Consider the following 25344-nt stretch of genomic DNA (forward strand, 5'->3'; position numbering starts at 1 on the left):
GATCGAGAGACTAGGCTAACTGAAGTCCCAATTTTACTCCATACAATTCAATAGATGTAGAGGAGACAAAACTTGTATTATGCTAAAATCTAATCAACCAATAACCACTCGTAATCTTAGGCTACGTTTGACCAGCGGGTTAGGGATAGGATGAGCTAGGATTTAAAATCCCATGGGATTACAATATCCGAATCAAATGTTTGGAATGTGTTTAGATTTAGGATTAGATTATTCTAGGTAAATGATTAACATATCCCTTATCTATCACGAAAAGACTAACATATCCCTTAAAATAAGTATTTGAAATATTAAAATATAAAATACAAATACTATAACAAAAGAATTAAAAATTTTAAAAAAGATCTAGAAGAAAGAAGAGGGACAATAGTGGTCGACATTCTCATCGGTGACTTCACTTGGGGCAGTTGTGGCCGTTGTTGGGTCGCCATCTCTTCAGATGCACCAGCACTCTCGATCAAGGCTGTAGTGGTCGAAATCGAGCGATTTACCTTCTCTTTCTGTTTTTTCGAGTGAAGAGAGAGAAAGAGAGGATTTGGGATAGTGGCGGCCCAACGCTGGCCAACACTGCCCCAAGCGAGGACGCTGCCAACCCTAGGTATGGCGGCAACCTCGCCAGGGGCGGTGGTTGGCCACTATCGTCCCTCTTGATCTTTGGCTTCAAACCCTTAAAAAAAATTGTTGTGGTAATTTTGGAAAATTTGTTGTTACGACTAGGTTAGTTTTGTCTTTCGATATAAATACTAATCTCAATCCACCCTTATCCCACTCCTTACATGGGATTAGTCTCTTAGTAATTATATCCCACCTTCTCACAATTCTTATCCCTATCCTATCAACACCAAATGCGGGATATGGATTTCAAAATCCTAATCTCAATCCATATCCCCGATAGTCAAACATGACCTTATAGGGTCTTTATCCCTAGCATGACCAAGGTTATCTCTCTATGCCCCATCAATTTTCATTTTTTAATTAGACTAATTTTAAGCGACCGAATAATAACTTTTACGATTAATTGTCTTATATTTAACATGCAGTGCATTGATTATCAGTGCTACATACAAATTTTCACTTTGAAAATTTCTCACGCAAATATGATTTCACATATTCTTGTGAAAGTTATATTTTGCAACATCCTTACTTTGAAATAGTTACTTTTTGCTTTCTTATTACCATGTTTTCTCAGAACCAACCGCTTGTATTTTATAGTTTTTGAAAACCCTACGTATGGTCCATTAATTATATTCCATTATTACTTTACAATTTTGTATTTATCTATATCTGTAGATTAATTATAATAGTTATTTCTAGGGTAAATATTATATATTGCATTCCAAGTCAAATTTATTATATATAGATTATAGGTCACCAAAATTTTCGAATATTTTTCACTGATTGTTGATATGTAATTTAACTTATTTCAGTATAAATCGGTGAAAAAATGGTGCTCTTAAACATTTTGTCTTTTGATTTTACCTAGCGGTTTTTCATTTTTTGTGGGGCGTTACTTTTTGTTTTCCCTAACAAGGGATATCTGGATTTTGCCCTAACTAATATTTTTAATCTGGTGAGTACACTATGAACTCATACGAATTGGGACGAATAAATCAACGGAAGGTTATGCGAATGGCTCCAAGAGGATTCGAACTTTGGCGGGACTACTCATGCAACCCCTAATGTCAAATCTCTTGGGGTTGGTTGAGCGGTACTATGTACTGAAGAGCGAGACAATAACCATCAAAAGTGATGATCTAGTAGCTTTAAGACTACTCCCATGTGATTTGGAGGTCCCTAATGGTGGGCTCTTTGGCTTGGACTTGGGGTTATCTACGACTTATGTAAACTGTACTAGGTCTCTGTTGGTGCTACGTTGACGGGGTCAGTGTTTGCAGTTCGTCTAATAAGTTCACAGTTGAACACGAGAGCTCGAACATTGCGTAGCGGGGACGGCAATATTACAATCACTGCTGACTACCATTAAAAAATTCAGAAAAAAAGAGCGAGACAATAATATAGTGTCCTGGTAGAGTAAGCTATATGATTTGAGAATAATCAACGATAGTCCAATGCAGGTATATACTTCATGAGGTCTTTTCTAGGTATTTTCCCGATTCAATGGATCCAACGAAAACATGACAGAAGTAGTACCTAATTTTTCCAATGCTCGACAAAATTCTACGGCCTTTTTTTTTTTCTTTCTTTTTTCAACACCTCGAAGAGTTACGAGGGCCGGTCTCTTCATCACTAGTTTCTTTCATGGCCGGAAACAATGAATTGGTAACTTAATTAATATCGTACGCCAACCCCATTAAGTCATGTAACCCATTGTATGTGTGGAGGGGCCATGCATTGTCTGGTGTTTATGGCAAAGTGTCTTCTGCTCATGAGAAGGCCATATAGCCAATTGGTCCCCCACCCTACTTGCTCTCTCTTTCTCTCTCTAATGTTGCAGGTTAACAGTGAAGCAGCAAATGGGAGAGGGCAGGCTTTCAATTCTTGACAAATTAATTTGGAGAACTATATTTTCTTTTTCAAATTTTCATTTATCTATATATATATATATATTTATGAATGTGTGTATATATATATATATATGTAAACACTGGAAAATCTAAGACAACCTAGTAAAAGGTACGTAGAAAATATGTACCGTCTCACTTTTTCACATAGGTACGTAGAAAATATGTACTACATTTAATGTCATACGACAGTTAATAGGATGAGTCAATGACATACTGTTTTGACCATATGCAATCTAGTGCTTGTGTTTTTCCTGGCTTTGTTTGAGAGAGGGCAGGTCCGTTTGGTATTAGAGTTGGGATTATACTCCACTCTAGGCTGATATAATGGGAATAAAAGTAGATATTATATGTATATAATATATGAGGAATTTGTTATTAAAAAAGTAGTTATAATAATAGTTAGGAAAAGTATATATGAGAATTTATTATTAAATAGGAGAAATAAAGACAAAAACATACATATACATATATATATATATATAAGTAGATGGGGAGTTTATTATTAAAAAATTGATTGTAATAATTGTTAGAAAAAAGTAAATATGAAAATTTATTATTAAATGAAAGAAAAAGATAAAAGAATAGTAATTATGTTATTGAATTGAAGGAAGAAGAGATGGAGTGGAGTAAGATTTTTATTGTGATATCAAATGGCACTTAAGAAATTGAACGAGTGCTTTTTTTTTCATTAGTTTTTTAAAACATAACAAGAATTTGATAAAATATTTTAAATCATGACTTTGGATAATTTTAACCATTCCAAAATAGAACAAGATTTGATTGAAAAAAATGGTGCTTATGAGAATTAGTGCCTTTTTAAAAAAAAATCTTTATTCAAGCAATAATTTTTATTTCATCAGCACCAAATTATTATCTTTCAAATATTTAAATTTATTCTAAACTCATTGCTTATTTTTTATCAATTATATTTCAAAATCTTTAAAAATTAGCAACACATTTCTCAAACAAGGCCTTATTAATGTTTTTCAAATATACATTTCAAAAAATTATAGAGGAATCTTAATTACTAGTGATGAACCAATCTTCAGCCAAGAAAAAACAACCTAGAGAAATGTATAAGATAAAATAATTTCCCAAGGAATTAAATTTCTCATATTAGAATAAATCCTGGTTAGATGGTGAGCATGTTTGCTTCTCTTAGAATTTGTTTGTATAGGGGAGAAATAGAAGGGAGGGGAGGAAAAGTTGTATCTGATTTTAGAAGATTTTCATACCAAATCCCCTTCCTTCCACTTCCCTTTCCATCGTTTTCCTTGATTCAAACTAAGAGTTAAGGAAAAGGAGTTTGCTTCTTTACATGAAGTATTGATTTAGTGTTGGTTTGGAAGTAGGGTTGGAGATCCAATATTCATTTTTTCATTGTTTTTTAAGCAAAAGCAATATTTGGTATGAATTTCGCAAATCATGGTTTAGGTTATGTTTTGGCGATTGCAGGCTTGGTCTTTTTCAGCATATTACTAATATAACGTTTGGTAACGAAATTAAGTTTGATTTAATTTGATTTGAGAAGATGAAGATAAAGTAGTTGGGAAAAGTATATGAGTAAATTTGAAAAAGAAGATAAAAAAGTAATGATTGTATTGTTGAAATGAGAAAAAAGTGTTAAAATTGAGAAAAAGTGTTGAACAATTGAGAGAATTTAGTATTAAAAATTTAATTGTAGTAATAGATAAGAAAAAGTATGTGAGATAATTTAAAGAAAAAATAAAAAAGTAATGATGAATTAAGAAAAAAATTAAGTTAAACTAAGTTAAGTAAAGTTTGTTTTTATAAATAAACAAACCTGCATGCGCTTATGGAAATTATTTTTTTTATTCTGTATTTTCAGCATTAATTTGTTATCTATCTTTTGGTAGAAAACAATCTCCTATTTTACTTTCAACAGTCTCTTTTGGGTGAATTAGGAGGGCAAGTGGCCAAAGAAATATTGTGGCCCTAGGCACAAAGCATTCTTAAATTTTTGAAATCAAAATTTAATTTTCGGCAATTTTATTTTAGCACTTTTTTATTAGCAAAAATACTCCCCAAACCAAGCCTTAATCTTATTAGAAGGCTGGCAAAGCTAATTTTCGTGAGTGATTGAGTTTGTTAGACTCAGTGTAGATGATCAGCATGAACTGATTTAGGAAGGAATTAATCTAAGTTTTTAAGTCCAGAAATTAATCTTAGTTGTCATAAACACAAAGAAATCGTAATTAGTTATTCATGTAAATGCCACTAATTTGGCACCATCTCCTTGTGGGGCCGGCAAATATCAAATCGAAACAAGACAAAAAGGCAAAGCAATGGAGACAAGAAAGGGAAGATTGAATAGATTAAGAAAAATATTTTTTCAATTACTAGGGAAGCACATGAAATTAATACAACAAGATATAAATCAAAAATATTAAATAACTAATAAAAATATAGGAATAGTCTCACAACGAGAACTGAATCTATATTATCTTGGTTGATAGGAGAGGACGCGCGTCATTATATTACTCTCATTTCTCTTAAAATAATATTATATGTCCGGACATAAACAAATTGCTGACCCAATTCAAGCATATTCTAGTCCATCATTTAGGTTTCTGTAAAGATGATGACTAGGAGGCATTGGAAACTACGATATATCCTTTGGCATTATCTCATAATTAATCATGCACCAATTACAGTGGTCTCACTTAAAATTTTTATTTACTTATATATTAATTAATACGATAGAGTCAAGACTACCTAAATCTAAACAGTAGATCTTTTCTCCACCACAACATTAAATTTTTGTTGAAATTTTTGGCTGTGACCTCATGCAATTTCCATGGACTACTTCCACAAATATGGAGAGTTACATAAACATCATGAATCGCGATGAAAAGCTAGTTCAAACTTAAATTCCAGTTAATGATTCATAAAATTCAGCAATTTTCGGGTTCATATTGACCTATCGTTTTTCTTTCTACAATTTGCATGCTCATAATTAGACCCGATTTGACTATGCTAGTTACATTTTCTATTGGAAAAATCGGTCATTGAGTCTCTTGAATTTTTCATTGGCTCTCTCGAAGGAAATATTGGTCTATAGCTAAAAAAGGGGAAAATATATTCTACCAGAGACAACGAATCATGGTCATCTATTTGGTATTTTCAGTTCAAGTATTATATATTTCAGTTCAAATATTTAGTATTCGTAGTATACGTAATAGATGACACAAAATGCTGAATATTTAAACTAAAGTATTGAATTCTTGAATTGAAAATACCAAATATTTTTTCATAACCCCTTGTCATAATATATTAATTGAAAAATATGATATTTCTGGTAATTAAACGTTGGTTGCCGCCGTTTAAACAGTCTCCTTACCCGTGTGAATGTCGTCTTCTTTTTCGGTCTTTATTGAACATTCAAAGTGAACCGCCGTCAATCACGTGACTCGCGTGCCAAAAAAATATAGTAAAAAATACTTTTAATAATAAAATAAAAGAAACAGGTTTGTTTTGGCTTCTTTTTATTTTTTATATTATTACAAAATTGTAGTAAATAAACTGGAAGGCTTTGGATCCCCTGTCCTTATGTCAGCAACGAGGATCCCCAAAAAACTTTTAATATTTGGTTTCTTTTAAAATTTTTTATATTTTCACTGAGGCCTTAAATTGGAGGATCCCAAAAAAAATTGGGAGTTTTCGAAGCTTCTTCCTTTTCAGGAAAGTTTTCCATTTTTGTGTATTTATTGTTGTTTTTATCTAACCATGTGTCTACAAGAAACTTATCTCTCTCAAATTCCTTCACCAAGTGTTTTTTTAATTTGGAATTTTTTTGGTTGTAAAGAAACCCCACTAATCTAACATAAGAAAACAAAATGTCAAATAAAGAGGCCCAAATAGTTCAATTAATAAGAATCGAACCAGCAACCTTTTAATTTTAAGACGAAAGCTCATATCATGGAAGATATTCATTTTTTTTTATATTTGGAATCTTTCACTCCAACTAAGCAGTCACCCTTTTTTTTTTTTCACAAACGGTTGATCGACAGTAACAATACGAGAAGTATAAGAAAAGAAGAAAAACCACACCGGTAAAATCCAATTGTGGAACCCTTAGTTTGAAATTGAGGACAAGTGCCAATTGCATCGAATTTCAGTTCCCTGTCGATTTTCATTTTTATCGTACTACTGAAATTTATTTTAGCGTAATAACATGATTAGCTTACAAGCATCTTTTAAATGATACTTATTTTTATAGCATAATAGACACTAATAACCTAACCAGAGGGATCATATACCATTTTAAGAGGATAATCTCGATTAGAACTTTTGAATAATTGTATATTTAATCTAAAATTCCCTAACTAAATATATAGTTCATGTATTATATATCTAGTTTTAAGTATAATACACCAGTCCCACCTAAACATATTCAAATTACCAATATGCACATCCTATTATCATTAATTTTTCATAGTTAGGTTGTTAAAAAATAATTCACACTTATTTACGTGATAACCTTTTCAAGTCCTTAACAAAATACATTAAGAATGCATCCAATTTAAAATAAAATCTGAAAAAAAAGACAAATTGTAGCAACAAGAGTTATTCGAGAAATGTCCAGTCTCTTATGATTTACTAAAAATATGTATATAAATATAAATATCACTGTCAGCTAGTGGATTTTAAAGCCAGGTTACTTTTAAAACTACTGTAGGATCAAATTTTCCTAAACAAAATGGTCATAAAATAAATTTATTATGATGAAATTAAACCGAACCGTATGTCAGTAGAATTTGAAATGTAATGTAGGGGATCGAATTCCATTAGAAGCACCTCGTGATAAGTTCTAAGCAGCTTGAGAATGAGAATTACTTTGTGGCTGATAATGCCTCATAATCTCATTAAAAAGGAAAGATAACGTCATGATCATAAATTTAGTCAATAATAGGGTTCGTTTTATGGTGAAGAGATGCAACTTTATTGTTGAAAACTCAAAATTGAGGCATTCTTGAAAGTACGTAGGAGAATACTTTCTATCGTGCCACTTGTACGACATGTGCGATCGGATCGGCTTAATCTGTGATCTTACAGATGTCGATCGTGAAGATTGGTCGGGCAATGCACAAACACCTCTCGTTATTTAAAAAAAAATAAAATAAAAATAATAATACCTCTAGGAGAATTGCGTTTCACGCGGTTTTGATAGAGAATGGGGAATGACTTTGCCTTTGCCAAACCAAATTTTTTAAGAATAAGAAAATATCTCAGCAGTTGGTGGTGGTTAACTATTTCAAGTTTTCAACACTTGTCCTGTTTTTTAAGTATCATGGGAACGCCAGGGACCTAATCACCTACGACGCGGTTCGGATTACGTGGTAGATCCGCCACTACTGGTTGGATCCTCGATCAATTAGCGGAGCCGTCGCCCTCACCCAATCATGGCCCCCCCCGCCTAACACATATTCCCTTTGGGATGGGAGGGGAGGGGGCTCCGTGGGGCCCACCAGTTTTACACGAGCCAACAATAGAAAGCCCCGTCGTGTCCCCTCTTTTAGTGACCTAATTACGAATTTAATATTTGTTTAGTAGTTTGATTAGCCTAAAATTGTGTCAATTAATTAATGTAATTTATCATATAGTAAGGATTTAATTGGGGTGTGGTATGGTGGGGTCTACCTTTTTTATTTAATTATTTTTCTTATTATATATATATATATATCAAATAGAAAGAGGGTCCACTTTACATTTTAGAATTAATTAAAAAAAGAAGAAAAATATGATAATCCAATTTAATAATATGTAAATGCCCAAAGAGTCCAATATGAGATTTGTCCTCTCTCATAATAATGAATGACTGTGGTGATATGCCCATTGATCTCTTGGATCATTGAATTTATTATTAATTAAACAAATAATCGCAAATTTAAATTAGGAAATCAATCAATAAGTAGGGATCGCTGCTGAAAAAGTCAGAGGAGAAACATTAATGAGGGGTTTAGTCTGTAAGGATGATTTCATGCTGATGTAGTGTGCTTGTAGCACCCAAAATTAAACAATCATGGGTAACATATATTTAAAAAAAGAAGAAGAAGAGTAAATTGACAAATTAAATATGCTATGTTACATCAAATCTGAATTCAAGAAATTTTTTATATCAAATTGAACCTTGAGAGATTAAGTGTACATTAAATCTGACCTCAAGAAATTTTTTACATCAAATTGGACCTTGAGAGATTAAGTGTACATCAAATTGAATCTTGAGAGATTAAGTGTACATCAAATCCCGCCTCCGATTGAAAAGTGAGGGAACGGTAGGAAATACTTTTTTAAACAAGACGCAAATGGGAAATAATAAAAAAAATAGAAGAAAACAATCAAACAATGACACGTCAGCTGTTGAATGTCAAATCAGATTTTTTCTTTCATTTTGGACGGCATTCTGACGGAATGTCGGATTTGATGTACACTTAATCTCTCAAGGTTCAATTTGATATAAAAAATTTCTTGAAGTCAGATTTGATATACACTTAACCTCTCAAGGTCCAATTTGATGTATACTTAATTTCTTCGGGTTCAATTTGATATAAAAAATTTCTTGAAGTCGGATTTGATGTACACTTAGCTCCTGTTTGGCAATGGAGTAAAACTCCATTTAACTCAACTCTAAACTTTTTAAAATTTCAAAACAACCCAAAATTTTTAAAATTTCTTGAAGTCGGATTTGATGTACACTTAATTTTTCAAGGTTTAATTTGATGTAAAAAATTTCTTGAGGTCGGATTTGATATAACATGCATCTATGGAGGACCAATTTGTCAATTTACTCAAAAAAAATCAACTTTGGTAAATAATAAATTTTCAAATATCATTTAGTTAACACTTAACAGCATATGCGAATTTTATCATGTTTGTTTAATTATTACGATCCGATGGCTCTGTTTTTTCTATTGAAAATTGATATGAAATAATGTTGTCATATAGTGTTAACGGTTCATGAATTAACCCGTTCTGTTCTATTTCCTCTGGCGCTCTGTCGCAGGACAGAAAGGGCCATAATTATGAAAGGGCAAAATGTGGGGCACCAATTGTCTTGGCAAAGAGTTTTGTTCAATTAAGGTGTCCCCGAGGTAGCAAACTGAGGAATGGGGGGGGGGGGGGGGGGGGGGGGGGGGGGGGGGGGGGGGGGAATTAAAGCCCTAAATAAGAACCCAATTTTCAGTCACTTTCATAAATATATACGTGTGTGTGTGTGTGTGAAGGAATTATATTTGACATCTCTGTGAATGCTTAGTTATAGTTGATTGCATTGACCCAAATCATTTCTTTGGGACCATTTTGAATTTTTCAAAGGAGTAAATTCTTCTTGATAATATGTTTGTTTTTCTTCCTTTGTTTTTTAACGAGAAATTTAGGTGGTTGGTATTAATTTGGAAAAAAAAAATCATTCTTTAAAAATAAGTGATGCAACTATTTCTCATTAGAAACTTGGTCAAGTTACAAATTGATATATTGTTTTAAGGGGCATAGGAGTCAACATTCTATAAATAGTATTTTAATTGTTTAACCTAATTAATAATAAATTATTAAAAAAGTAAAAATTTATAATGCTTGTTGCATTATATCATGTGGTTACTGCACAATTAATTCTTTTTCCTTCTTTATCCCAACAATGTATATAAGGATTCGAGTCCTTCCAAAAGATAATCAAATACATGAGTCATGAATTGATTCTTGCGTAGTCGTCTTTGCATATTGGTAAAAAGTACTCTCGATCTTTTGTATGTCGTGGGCAGATATACACACGCGTGCACAAAGATAAATAGCTATTTGTTATCTCTGGCAATTCGATATGAGATTTTACCCTTCTCTTTATTTTTTTTCCCTTTGAGAAAAGGGAAATTTGATAGTGATCGAGCTAATGTGATTTTTGGCTTTGTCTAGGGCTTGACCAGACGTGATTTCATGTCAAGGGGGGGGGGACCCCTCTAAGGGGAAAGGGGGGAACCAAAGGCAAAGTCTTTGGCTTACGGTTCACTCTAATAATAATGCAACAGTAGTCGAAAAGAGAGGGGGGAATTGGACAAAATAGGGGGCAATCCTCTCAAGCTTTTATTACTCCCATCCAAGTCCAATCCAATCCAATCCAATCCACTTAGCTTAGATTGTTTGTTTGTACCACCCAAAATCTTGGACGTGATATTTGTTAGGACACACAGCATATATCGCCCGAGTCCTATTACGCGTGACATGAAGAGTAATTCATTGTCCCTAGCTTCCACAGTCGGCTAGCGTATGATGGGATTGGCCTTCCCCTCATCCACGGTAAACCGAACACTTAGCCTATCGTTTTCTTGAATCTGTAGAGGCGGATCGAATTCTATTATATATATAGATGATCGGTTCGCTGTGACGAAGTGATCAGTCCCGACCACTGAGTATAGCCTTATGTTGCGCTTTCCGCCTATCAGCACCTTATTATACCCTCCTCGAGAGATTCGATGAGCGTTGATCAATTCGACGGGATAATGCGATTCGTATTATGCTTCTTCTTCGGATGCGAACGGGTGAGAATGACTTGTGCAAATAGAAGGAAAGAAGGTATCTGATCTGGCTACAATTATGGAGGGAATTAAGGGGGAAAAGTGAGTATTTTCATTAGATAAAAATGTTCTAATATAGGTGCAATGGAGGCGTTCCATTTCTTTGTTTGAAGATGTATGCTATTATCATATCACGGGATGCTCCGAAGTTAATCTCAAATCAAACCCCGAAATTGCTGGAGAGATGAGTAATTAATATTGTTCATAGACTTCAAAGTCCCCATGTCAATCTCAATTCATTTCATGTTCCCTTTTGGAATTTGGAATCTTTACTATTGGATAAGGGTTGTTGGTGGACTTTGGAGCCCCTTTTTGTGGTTGATAAGAACTATTAATGTATGCCCCATGCCATTAGTTTGTCCCTAATTAATTCTAAGTCCAACATAATCTTTTGAGAGTCTTCTAAAAATATGTGTATGAATTTTTAAGGTTTTCTCTCTGAGATACTCACAATTTTTTAGAATCTCCACAGACCATATAAATTTGACGATCTTCTGCCATCGGTTTCATGAATAGTATTAGCAATATCTATATTTGGATGACAGGTTAGCTCATGAAGAATTTACATATAGATATATATGAGCTGCATATAAGACCCATCGGTCGATATAAAGATCCAGATTATGTTCCAAACATGGAACATATGTACCAAACCCTAGCTAGCGCGAGACAGCTTCAACATAGACCGGCCCCCTCAATTATTATGGCAAAATCATAGAGGATTACAGGGTGGACGCAATAGCGAGAACCGAGAATATCCGATCGATAATTACTCCGACAAGAGCCATAGATCCTTCCACCCTTAGTTTGTTCCTTCCCCCCAACCCCCAAACGCGCGCGCGCGCACACTAACATACATACACACACATAAATACACACATCTCATGTTCTGATGAATTGCTATCTCCACTTTACCTTCAAATTAGGCTTTGTTTGATTCATGGACCACAGACACATATCGGGAGAAAGAATCTCCTCTCTCTCAAGGACCACCTTCGCACTTATGGTGTTATGTTAGCAGTACACTCCTCTCCTCTCTCCTCCTCATCCCCTTAGCTTTGATCAGAAAAGTCAGAAGGAATTATTGGGGGAAGGTGCTGTGTTTCCAAACAGCAACTGAACCATCCTCTCATTTTCTCTCTCTCTCTCTTTTTCCTTTTTTTTTTTTTTTTTCTAATTTATGTGTATATACAAACTATTTCTTGCCACTTAATCACCATTATTGCCCTAAAAACTCTCAGTGCCCAAACCCTCTATTCAGCTTTCCATAGCCTTTCCAACAGTATTCATTACATCATTGAAGCCATATAGGGTTGTGTTGTGCCCAAAGAAAAACATTTAGAAAACCCTAATGAATCGAATCGAACCGAATTCGAACTATGTGCAGTAAGCACCAAAAAGAAATGCGTGCATACGTGTTTACCTCAAGGTGAAGCTGGTTTTGTATTCAGAATCGGAATTGAGGATCTAGGAGAATAGAAATATGGTTGTGCCTCGAGAAACCCTAAAAACTTGCTACGAGAAAATTCATACTAAAGATATACATGGGAAGATGTGTTTGGATGGTGATGAAATTATATGAAATAATTTATGATTGTGGGAAATTTGATTTAATAAATACAGATGCATGGAAAGAAGGAAGATAGTAATTTTGGGCATGTTCCATCCTTTCACTTTCATGGCTATGTAAACCCTCGATTCCTAGAATAGATTTCCAAGAGTTAGAACGGGAAAATGTGAATTTGGAAATGCTACAACACAAACATGTGGGTCCAAAATAGGACTCTTCTTTTCTAGGAAAAATATTAGGCTGCAAAAACTATTGTCGATTGAGATGTTCATGCCCTTTCCAGGGGTGCATGCATGGGTCTCCCGCCCTCGGGGGAAAATTAAAATAAAATTGCGGGGTGAATCATCATCCTGCATCATATTTCTCAATACATACGAACCCGTCTGCATTTGCCTCTAAGTGTATATACATAACAAATGCCATCTTCTCGTTCATACATCTGATCAATTTAACTGTTATATATGCTCGCATTATCGATCTATCGACTTTCTATGTAGGATATATATATGTGTGTGTGTGTGTGTGTGTGTGTGTGCGAGTTTTGGCAATTAACCAAATTGGCATGCACAATGGTTAGACTTAGGTAACTTACACAATGTAAATTGTGTTTTTTTTATTGGTATCAGTTAATAATTTCATAGGTGAAGTCATGCATCGATGGATGTCCCGTCCCATACATATATAATGTTTTGGTTACATGGATAAGGAAACTGAGAATTTGGGGGGACAGAGAGCTAAAAATGGGAGCATATTTCCTGTTGGATGAAACTGATTGTACATCACACCCCATTCCCACACCCAACATAAAAGCTTTCCCTACTCCTGTGAAAGATAAGGACTTGTGCTTATGCTTTTCTTTCAAACTTTTTATTATTATTATTAATTAATTTTTTGAATTTTTCCTCTTTAATTGTTTTTTTTTTGGGAACAATTTTGAGTAAAATTACAGTATTTCTTTTGACTGGTAAATAGCACAGAATCTGAAACTCTCTTACACGCCTCTGGTACATATAACAGTCTTGTGTGTTTCATCTCCACCAATCATTATAAGTACAGAGATTAGAATTATCACCAATGCATGAATCCAGTATGTGTGTCTATGATTATTCATCTATGATTATATAAGCAATTTTATTGTTTTCTATTGTTTTTTTGGAGTTTTGTAAGGAGTTTTATCGTAGAGAAACTTTATAGCTCCGAAAGGCTGAAATTGAAAGGCTGAAATGATGGAAAGCATGCATGCGTTGAAATGAGAAGATCATTTGTCAAGTCGTAAAATGAAACGATATATGCCAAAAAGTGCTAATTGTCAAAATTGCCAATCAATTTGATACGCCAGAATTGGAACCAGGGCCGATTCATCGATCGGCATGTGAATCAATATATATATACACACACACACACACCATAATCGGTAACAATATTGGAATCGGGGCTGATTCATCAATCGGCATGGGAATCAATATATATATATATATATATATATATATATATATATATAACATGCCAAGCTTCTACTGTTAGTTACATGTATGGTTTTATCTGCTTTATAATGAGTCATATCGCCCTTCTTATCTCAATGCATGCATGCTACTCTATGTCGTTCAAATGATCTCACAACAATAATATGACACGCTCTGTGTGAAAATTATATATGTGTTATTATTAGATCAATTATACCCTTGTGAACTTTGACTTAAAACATTATCATTGAAGTAAAATAAAGTTTCTGGTTATCTTTTTATCACTATCACTGTTTTTTAAGGTTTTGAAATGATACCATTTACGTACCTTGAATAAATATTATGGACAATCACTTGTCACCCTTTTTCCAATTCTTTTTGGCAAATTTAGTTAAATTTAATTTAATATTATTATTTAGCTTCTATAATGTTCATTTCATTTCAAATTATAAGGTCTGATGATGTTCCCTCTCCCTTTCATCATTGGGCCCACTTAGGGAAGATAATGTCTTTCATCCTCCCCACAAGAGGTTAAACCTTTGCAAATTCATCGCATTGATTTATTTTTTTTGAATGAAGTAAGAAATGACATAATTATCTTATAAGCAAAAAGCCCAAAAGAAAAACAAAAATCAGGTCTTATTATTATGTAAGTAAGCCGTTTATTTTATTTTTTTTAGTCTTTATTCCCTCCCCCCCCCCCCCCCCCCCCCCCCCCCCCCCCCCCCCCCCCCCCCCCCCCCCTTGGCATGTAAAACGGACTGGTACATTTACAAGGAAATGAAAAATGAACTCATACATATGTAAGAAAATATATCATATTAAAATATTGGCAATACTAATATGATGAAGAATAAAAAAGGGGTTGAGTGCTGTAGGACACTCATCCTCGATTTATCTTGTTTCAATCATCATTTGGTGGATATCTCATATTCTCTTACATTTTTCTTTTTTCATTTTCAGGTGTCTCGACTAGATTTACAAAGCTTCTTAGCAATTTATTTAAAAGAAAAAAAAAAGAAATTCATTTTCGAAAATTCACCTAAAAGAAAACTTTCGTAATTCAGATTCATCAACAAGAATGGCGAAGCCACGAATCCATCCATTCAAATCAACATAAATTATTGAATAGGACCAAACAATAAAATAAGAAACACATGATTTTTTATACAATAGTAAATAAAATAAATGCAAAGAATTGCAAATAGTTGGATGTGATGTCGCCAATTGTTATGATTGCATGTTAGTCTGTTGTTTTCAATCCGAACCCAAAATCGATCGATGTCAACTCTGTGCCCTCGTGTGTGAAATATCGATCAATGCATTTCATGTTCTTTCTATTATACGATCATGAAAGTGAATAACAAATTTCAGTACGATAAATGCAATGTGCAAATTGATTGTGTCGTATATACGAGAGCCAAGTGTGTTCGAAAATCGACTTTCCGATTGATATAATTATATGAAACAGAACGCCAAAAACCAAATACGCATTCTATAGCAACCGACAACTTACCCTCCACCTAATTTATTGAATAACCATTAATCTTGAAAAGTGATCCTGACATCTCGTGACATCTGATATGTCGCATAATTTCTTAAAAAAAAAATTGAACAAAGTAAAATTATAGAAAAGGTGTCATGAAATCCAATTTGTATCTCTGATCTAATTAGATCCATAATTCATTCAACCAAAAAATAGATTTTCTACCCAAGCAGAAAAGGGATATCGATCCGCCGTGTTTCGGGTTCCTGCAAGAGATAAATTTCAATCTCATTCGGACTCCTCCGCTTCACGAAGAGCATGAAACATTGTCGATGAAGTTTACTAGTGATTTCGATCATTTTTAGGTGATCTTTAGATCTTTCTCGACAATTAACTGGGCCGAGTTGTAAATTCAATGTGTTGGATTATGGGCTTGAAGGAAAGCATGTAAGTTTGGGCCCATGGGCTTGATAACTACATTAGGCCATCTCAAGGAGGCCCATTCACAATTTCTTCTGAGTCTCTGAGCTTCATTTAAAAGGTTTAACTTTAGAGTATAATCGTTAAACATTCATTTTTCTTTTATTTACAAATTTTTGTATCCGACAGAAAATTTAAAATTTTAAAGACATTAAAGTTCAAAGATAATCTATTACTATTTAGTAAAACTGAGATCCTGCAATGAATACAAATTCTCAATGCCAATTGCATATGGAAACATTGGATGTATGCCAGCGTTATGCAACGGTTTTATTAAATTGATAGAAAACTTATGCTCTACCTGTAAACCAAAACATCTTCTAAAACATTTCATCTTTTGAAATATATTGCAAGAATCAATTACATTATAGCCATTTCTATTTACCTTATTATTAACATCAGCCATATACCAATCATGATCTAACAGAAACAATAAAGGAGATGGCGGACAGAGAACCACCCAATCAGTTGGACACATCTCCTCTTGAGCTTTCTGTTCGATCCAATCAGCACATTGGTTGGCTTGTCTCCTTATTTTACTCAAGCTTCAACTGCCTGAAATATCTCCTCTCCCTAATCTCACTCAGTAAAGGCCAACTTGGATCACTGCTGTTCGGCGATATTGTTGGAACTTCCATATCCCGCCTTTGTGTTTCCTAGTCTTTTTTTTTTAATGTAATCGGGTCTAGCCCGTCAGAATTACCGGGGGGGGGGGGGGGGGGGGGGGGGGGGGAGGGCCTCAATCTCCATGGAACTTCTTCTGCTTTCTTTTGCAGAAGGTCAAAGATCACTTCTGATTCAGTATCTAATGTGATCTTACTCCAGTCATTTCTCCTTGCTGGCTCGATCCTGTCTCTCCGAGATAAGGCTTCAGTTGCAGCAGGGCACTCGCGCATATCCTCGAAGCAGCTCCTCTTACAATCTCTCCTTCTAAGTCCCTTGCTTTAACTCCTATGCCAGCTTTACATCTCTCCTTATCGCAGGCCCGGTCGCATTTTATCTTCATGGCTCTTACAGGTTTCTGCCATGCTGATGGTGCCATTACCCTCCTTCCCCTTCCTCATCTTGGGATTCTGGGAACTTATCAGCTTGACTATTCTTGCACTCGGACTTCTCTTCTTAAATCCCCCTCTTCAATTTAATGGCTCTTATAAATTGAATTATGCATAATGTGAGCGTCATGGGCAGGTAAAAGTGAGATGGAAGGAGATTTTCGACCTTTATAACAGTAGAAATACGAAAATTGAAGGAAACAAAATGGAATAACAATTGCTTCGCCTCTGCCTTTCTCAACTTGTATTAATTACAAATCACCAAAAGAATTGCCAAATTGATTCGCTCCACGGACTTTCACTAAGTTGGCCCAACTACATTAGAATAACTAATATTCCTCGGTGTTTCCCAATTGAGAAAGTTACAAATAGCCGCTCCCAGAACTCCCGTACAGAATTTACAATCAAATGGAAAAAAAGAAATCCTACTTTCACCAGATATATATGTGGAGAGTAACGCCTTTGGATGAGGTTCGCGACCTTTTATCAAATATGACCAAATTCCAGAGGTATAGCCGTCTTCTGAGCCTCTTGCAGATTGAGGACAGTAGTGATGAGGGAGACCTATACTGATTATAAAAGATGACGAAGAAATAAGTTAAGCAGTGCCAACAACGCGGACGTGGAATGGGGGCCCACGGCAGAATATGGGCTCGTCGGGAGAATCGCTCTTGGCCCGAGCCCTCAGAATGTCATTGGCATCTTCAATCACTGCAGCAGCTACCAATGTGTATTCTCCAGGGACAAGGAAATACAAGGAGAACGAATGCCTGGTCTCTTGAAGCGGGGGAACTTCCAACGAGATTCCACTCAGTACACCTGTGAGCAAATGTTGGAACAAAAATGACCGTAATCAATCAACACTTTAATGTTCAAAACAAGCATCTCTACAAGGACCTTATATTTGTTTCCGAGCAAATTCAGTTATAGTTGGATTTTTCAGATAGTTATATCTTCTTGAAAGGAAAGAAAAATGAAAAACGATCTGAAAATGCATTTTGTCAACCTCCGAACAAAGCAACAGATTGCGTAAATGGACTACAGCCAAATATATTACTCTGTTCTCTTCATTTTTCAGGATGAATAAAACACACGCACACACACAGAGAACACATAAAAATAAAACCACCAAAAAGAAAGAGTCATCAATATTACCTGACCACAGGACAGTGGCATTAGAACCTTCAACACAATTCTCTCCAGCAACATCCCTGCACGTCACATTAAGACTCATCTTGATCAACTCCTTCGTGTTATTGCGTACCATAACCTCCATTGGAGTAATCTCATTGGCCGCCACACAACTCTTCGATGTGGGTGTTTCTACCTTGGCGTCCGCATTTGCCAAGCCAGCCTTCACAAGCCGGAACCCGAATGTCAATGGATCCGGTAGCAACACATCCATCACGGAAGTTTGAAGGGCTTTCTGTATAGCATCCTTTATGTTCAGTTCCCCAGAGCTGTTCCGTCCTGATCGCCACCTTACTTTTATTCTGGATATCAACTTTTCAATGGAAGCATTCAGCTCAGCTTTGGCGTTTTTCTCCGAGAAGCTCCCATTCCTATTGCTACCAACCCCATCAGCCTGTGGATGTCCTAGCAAGAAAGACTCATCTAGGACGGGTAATTTGAAGTGCTCAAGTGGTATTAGAACCCGTGCTGAGTAATCCCGATCAATTCTTGTCTTAGGATAAAAAAATTCAGCAGCATCTTGATTGGCCACCTGGTTATCTCCACTCATAGAATTTTCAATCTGAACAGAGACGCTAATTTCAAACACCACATCAGTCGGATTAGAGAGCTCAAGCTCGAGGAATCGGAGCCCCCAACTTCCTCGGAAAGGGTCAATCTTAACAAGCTTATCCATCGTAATTTCCGAGCCAGCAACTTCTTCAGGGGAGTTGCTTTCCACAAAAGTTGGTATGGGATTGTTTTTGGTAACATAAGCAGGAATCTCCATAGAAAGCAAACGAGCCTTCACAAAGGACAAGCCCTGGAAAACACAAACTGGTAAAGGAACCACAAGGCGTCTTCCTGGTGGTATAGTTCCAGCAGATGTGGGATCTTCAGGCTCTGCAACGGGCCCTGAGAAGCAACAGACCAAAATAAATAGTCAAACCAAACAATATTCTTGCAAGATCTCCTTCAAAGAGGCTATTATCATAGTTATAGTTAACACATTAGGAAAATGTCTTAACTAAGCCAGTGCCAATAGCTATAATAGCTACTTCTAAAATAGTTGCCTTATCGATGTGGAGAGGAGAAATGCCACTATAACAATTAAAGATAACGAGCATTATACCAAAAATGAAATTTGATCAACTTTAAGTTTTCCTTAAGCAATTCAAGGTCAGCCAAGAGAGGGGGGGGGGGGGGGGGGGGGGGGGGGCGGGGCGGGGCAGAGACCTGCATAATGTATCACCAATGTAGGACTATTGCCATCCTTAAAATGCCTCCCTGTGCTTCCCAAGCCGCTCCTACCGGAAACAGTATCAGGATCTGACATGCTAAGTTGCCAAGCTTTCAAGGTTACAGGTACGGTCACTTGAGCCCCAGGTTTAAGAGGAAGAGAGGATTTTAACGTCTCATATGCAATTGAAATAACTGAATCTTGGTTCTTTCCTGATAAGGAAATATGTGCCTGTTCGACGGGGACTGTACCGGCATTAGATAGACTAATCCACACGTCGTGAATTTCACCTTCATATAGAATGATGGAGCCGTCACCACCCACAATGTGCGGCACTAATAGTGGAAGCTGGGGTACTACAGATATTTTTGGAGCAGATATATTTCTCAACTTAGTGGACCCGCAACTTCGGAACGGGTCAGAGAGAACAAGACCCTGTGCTGCCCCAAGAAGAAGATTTTCAACATCCTTAAAGAGGTGCTCGGTGATAACACCAAAACAATGAACAGTACACCCAGGGATTGTTACTTGCCCAACTGAGGTCGGTATTCCTGACAAGGTTATCACCTTTGATGAATTGGGAGGGAGATTAACGCTGACTGGGAAGGCATCAAAATTTTCAGAATGAACAGAGAGGTATATACTATCGACCCTCAAATCAAAGCCACAAGGATTTGCCAGCTCAACCAAGACCTGAACTGGTTCACCAACAACCCATATGAGCTCCTGCTTAGAGCTATCATTGGACTCTCCCTTGCTAAATGGTGTATAGATGAATGGTCCAGAGGGAGCTGATCCCATCCACCAATCCTCTCTAGCTGGGTTGCGTTTTACAATGTCTGCTTGTGAAGATAGTAGAGGAAAAGAATACAACCTGAAATAAGGAACAAAAGAATATAAATCAATTTCTCTGAGAAAACATGGATGGAATTTTGGCAAAACAGGTAAGTGAATAACAGCTGCATCTGGCTCTGCTGGTTCGAGAAAGATTTAGTTCTCAATGGATCGTGTTTGTAGTTACAAAAGTGTTTTCCCAAAATCTCCTATCCCCTAGTGGCACATGCTGGTAATCTTCTCCTACCAAATCATCTAAGTTAAACCTCTTTAGAAAGGCAAAATGGAGCAGATGGAAGATGGACCAGTTATTTAAAAGGTAACAGATTTTAAGTTAGAGCAGACAAGACTTTGACTTAGATTACAAAAAGAAATAGATAAAGCTGAAGTAATATATACACTCAATGTGATGTTGTAATACCTAATAAAAGGCAAGGCAGGATCTGCACAACGCGTTCCAGAAGGCAGCCTCCCAGCAGAATTAGCGAGTGCATTGGCAAGACCATTTTGCCCAGCCGGTGTAATCAGAGGGTAGTATGATCTAAGCAGACGAGCCGCTGCACTCCAGGCAGCAAGAGGATCTCCTGCACGAACAGCAGAAAGAAGTATCTCTCGAAGCACAACCATCTGCAAAGTGCTCCATTGGCACTCAAAGAGTGAGACCACTGAATGGTGATGCACCTTCCCGCTATTTCCCGGGCTTGGTCCAGCTTCCTATTAGAGTGACAATTATTCATGAAACCACATAACGCATACATGTCACATGATATAGAAACAAAAAAAGGTTGAAGACAAACTCGTTTGGTAGTCATCTTGTTGTACGTCAAATAATGCATTTACATAATTACATATGATGTCTAGTCTAAAAAAAATCATGCTTTTGGTGGTTGTAAATGGAGTTAGGGCACATTAGGATTTTATATGACTTGATGGAAGGTGTCAGAATCTTGAAGCAAATAATCAATCTAAAACAATCAAGCCTGAAAATCACAGTACCTGAGAAGAAGAAAATTTCTAGTAAAAATTAATTTTAGAGAGCACACTGTAAGGAAACCACTAGCGTCCTTGCTGATTTGCAATCAACTTGAAGGGCAACAGATGCAAAATAAGTAGAATCACGTATTAAAATTTGAATTGGCTTCATTTGGTGTACTCACATCATTCTGGGAATGCTCGGAGTCAGATGCCCTGGTATGAACGCGATATGCTTTGGTTGTCATGGCCAAAACTTGCATGGCACTAATTGCATTCAATCTATTTTCTTGCTGCAAATACATCTGAGCTACCTGCCTTGAAAAAAAGGCAGCCTTCCTATGGTAACCGATAGCCCCATACAAACGAGCTATCTCCACATATAAAACAAGCCTGTCACTTGCATCAATCAAAGACCTTGCACCATCTGCAGCATTAGTCAACAACTCCACAACATCCTTCGGTAGCTCCCTTCTGCAATATCATGAACATAAAATAACTTTAAAAGAAACAGCACTTAGAACACAACAAAGCATGAGTAAAACGGTAATAATTCTGTAACTTAAAACTGAATATGCCTGTCAAATTCAAGAAGGATATGAAGAAAAGAGAGTGACTACCTAATCAAATTTAACAGAGAACCTCTAAAAAGTGTTCCACAAAATGTTACCTGCAAAGGAATCTTGCCAGTTTCAAGGTGGCCTCAAGTTCAAAGCTCAATGGGGAAACTCTGCATAAAGTGTTATTCCACAATGAGAAGTCTATTGAATAATAAAAAGTCTAGGCATTATAGATACGAAAGAAATGCTGTTAATTAAGTAATCCCTGATATTGTACGAAAATTAGATCTTCTACTCCTAAGTTCCCATCAAACTATCAGAATATGCTCTCTAAATTCTAAAGAAATTACAAAATTTCCGTGATGGCAAGTAGTAACTACTAAGTTTCCTGTAGCAGTCTCCTTTTCATGATAATGCTGTCAACCAATGGTTCGATTTTGAACAATACAATTCACAGTAACCCAACATCTTCATATGACAGCAATCAGACCAGTCCCAGATATTAACAGCAATTTAATGCCTCCACAGTTGTCTGTCATGATAATCTAATGCATAACAAGGTTGAGAAATTGCAAGGCTTGATCACAGAGGAATGCTAGTTGCCGCTCATTAATGAGCAACTCTATTATGTAATTTGTCACAACTCAAAAAACGATAAAAGAAGAAAGAAGGTAAAAAATGAAAGAAATGTTCTATACTGTTGTAAAAGTGCATAAAGAAATTGTGCGGCTAAGCTAAAAGCAGGGAGTTACCTTTGTGTATTGTCTTGTATGGAGGACTTTCTGTAGTGCAATATGACACTGTTGTAGCGATACTTAACCTCATCAATTAGCACTGGATCTATGTGGCCCATCCGGTCCAACTAATAGATAAAAGAGAAGACAGACAGAAAAATTAGTTGGCTGCAAAACCTTTCCACGATAATTCATGTCCAAGATAATTCATTCCACTATCCCCAGAAAACAAGCACCAGATATCCCAATGCAAATACGATCAATCCCTTTTATGACCTTTTGCGATCTTTTACACAGGGAACCAGAATTGAGTATCAGTATCATATCAAAGAAGCTATCTTAAGATATGTTCTTTGGAAGTGCTTACACATTTGAGCTAATCAATATAGCCCCATATACCGTCCACCACTTCGAAAAATTGCTTTCTAAAAACTCTTTCGCTGTTAACAGCTCATGAGTAAAAAAAATTTAACTTCACAATGGAGATATTAAAGAACTAACAACCTAAGGAATTAGTGCTTATTAACAATGCCTACAATGGCCAAAAGTTCCCTCTAACTACCAAAGCTATCTAGTTACGTTTTCCATAATGGTCAAAGCACAATAATAAAATAAATTAAGATGACAAAACTACATCATATCAAAGCATAAGTAGATTTATAAATAATTTAGGTAACTTCCTGAAATGTACATGGGATGTACACGTACCAGCAAGGCACAAACACTGCCTTCTAATGCTCCAGCATACCAGAAGTAATCTCCAGTCAGTCTAGCAAGTTCTAACGCGGTAGTATAATGTGCATTGGCATCAACAGGAGATCCAGCTAACAAACAATAATCACCAATTGTCTTCTGTGCTCTGCCAAGTCGTCGCTTTTTTGCCTTAATCACCTTCAACGAAATCCAACAATTATTATGGCCAAATACTTCACAGAAGAACTTAATTAACAACTATAGAGCCCACAAATTTGAAATTCTTAGGACACCTAAAAATAAACCTCCTCTGAGCTGAGACTGGCTTGAGAATCGAGAGGCGTCTTAAGAATAGTTCCAGCAGATTCGGCCTTAAGAACCCATTTCTCAAATTCCATCAGCAGCGACGCCGCGATATCTTGCATCATCGTGTTTAAATGGAACTCCTGCGTCTGGTGGTCAGCAGGAGGGAACAATATAAGGTTTCCCTCCTTTTTATTGCCATCCTCTAGCTGTGGCAACAAAGAAAACTCAGTTACACCAAATATTTCATCGGTTGTGTCATGTATTGATCATAATGAGACTGTTAGAATTAGTGATTATATCTCCAAATAGTTCTGATCAAATAAAGAATGAATTTTTATCTTCAATTAATTGTAACCGGAATTCATTTAAATGGCAGTACCTTGGATTGCACTTAATATCAAGTTGCTCCAAGTAATGCCAAGATGCAGCACATTATTCAACCCTAATTTCACAAAACTTGGAGAGAAACTCGGGGAAAATTCAAAACAAACAAGAACAAGATCCAAGCAAAAATCAATCTCCCCAAGTAACGGAGCAGTGCAATTCCTGATTCAAAAAATACAGATTTACACCTAATAATTCCAATCCAACATCATTAGATGTTCCTCATTGAGTACAAAGTTAGAACATGTACCCGAAATGACAACATATAGGAGCAGATCAGTTTCACCGATCGGCAAAAGGAATGCAATTAAAGCTACTGTACAAGCAGCTTAGCTCCAATTTTGAGGATGAATAGGAAAGAGAACGCATCGAGAATCACTGACCTGAGAATCGCTGGGGCAGAACGCGAAGCACCGCTGGACGAGCGCGGAGGAGTATCCCTTGCAAGCGGAGCTGAACTGGTCGGTCACGGAGTCGAGATCGGGGGATGAGGGGCAGTGGCAGATCCCAATGACGGCAAGGATCTTGCGGTTGGACTGGAAGTCCTCCCAGGGGCTGGGAGGGCACCCCCCGATTACGAAGCGGAAGCGCAGGGAGCCGGAGTCCCAGGGCTGGTGGGCGAAGGGGGACTTCTGGTGCTCGGTGTAGAAGGAGCTGACGGCGGAGAGGGCGATGGTGTGGTGGCGGAGCAGCATGCCGGTGTAGTCACGGAGGAGCTGGGCGGGGATGTGGCCGATCGGGAGGACGGCGACGCGGATCATGGCGCCCGTCTCGATGCTGACGTCGGGCTCCATGTCGGATGGGCGGTTAGGAGTGAGACCGGGAAAATGAAGGGGAAGAGCGAAGCTTTGCTCTGGAGCAGAGAGAGAGAGAGAGAGAGAGAGAAGATGGGAGTCTCTCTGCGGTCAGTTCAGTTGAGCTGTGTTGAACCGAGATCGAGCTGCGGAGAGGAAGGGTGGTGTTTGGCTGCAGGAGGGACTGTGTCTTAGTCAGGTGTGAGCATTCCCTGATCCGGTTATGCTTCAAGATCAGAACAGAACCGAACCGGTCCCATAGAAAAATAGAAAAATTTATTTTGGTTTTTCAATAATCTTTATGGGAAATAAGCTGGAGCCCAACCGCAAAGCAATGTATAGTCCATGATAGGCACTTGATAAGGCAAGATACATAAAAATGACTCTCCGCGTCCGAGAGTCCATGCCGTGCAATATTCGAGTATTTCTCCACTTTTTATCGGTTTAAGATTGAGTAGGGATCTTGCATGAAATGCAA

At 36.7% G+C, this 25344-nt stretch overlaps 1 protein-coding gene across 2 annotated transcripts; it reads right to left on the reverse strand.

Annotated features, from left to right (window-relative positions):
* Positions 1-17370: 17370 nt before the first annotated feature.
* On the reverse strand, positions 17371-25047 carry LOC116187766 (trafficking protein particle complex II-specific subunit 120 homolog). 2 transcript variants are annotated; one of them, XM_031516695.1, is made up of 10 exons: positions 24456-25047; positions 23688-23894; positions 23398-23571; positions 22708-22817; positions 22066-22125; positions 21581-21869; positions 20845-21137; positions 19586-20463; positions 18335-19264; positions 17371-17998 (listed from the first exon to the last, which is right to left on the reverse strand). In XM_031516695.1, the coding sequence occupies exons 1-10, from the start codon at positions 24864-24866 to the stop codon at positions 17778-17780; spliced, it is 3573 nt and encodes a 1190-aa protein (XP_031372555.1). In that variant the 5' UTR covers positions 24867-25047; the 3' UTR covers positions 17371-17777. The 2 variants fall into 2 exon arrangements, with proteins under 2 accessions (XP_031372555.1, XP_031372554.1); XM_031516694.1 differs by having other exon boundaries at positions 23398-23580.
* Positions 25048-25344: the final 297 nt, after the last annotated feature.

Source organism: Punica granatum, chromosome 8 (genome assembly GCF_007655135.1).
Source record: "Punica granatum isolate Tunisia-2019 chromosome 8, ASM765513v2, whole genome shotgun sequence".
Classification (NCBI taxonomy): Eukaryota; Viridiplantae; Streptophyta; class Magnoliopsida; order Myrtales; family Lythraceae; genus Punica; species Punica granatum.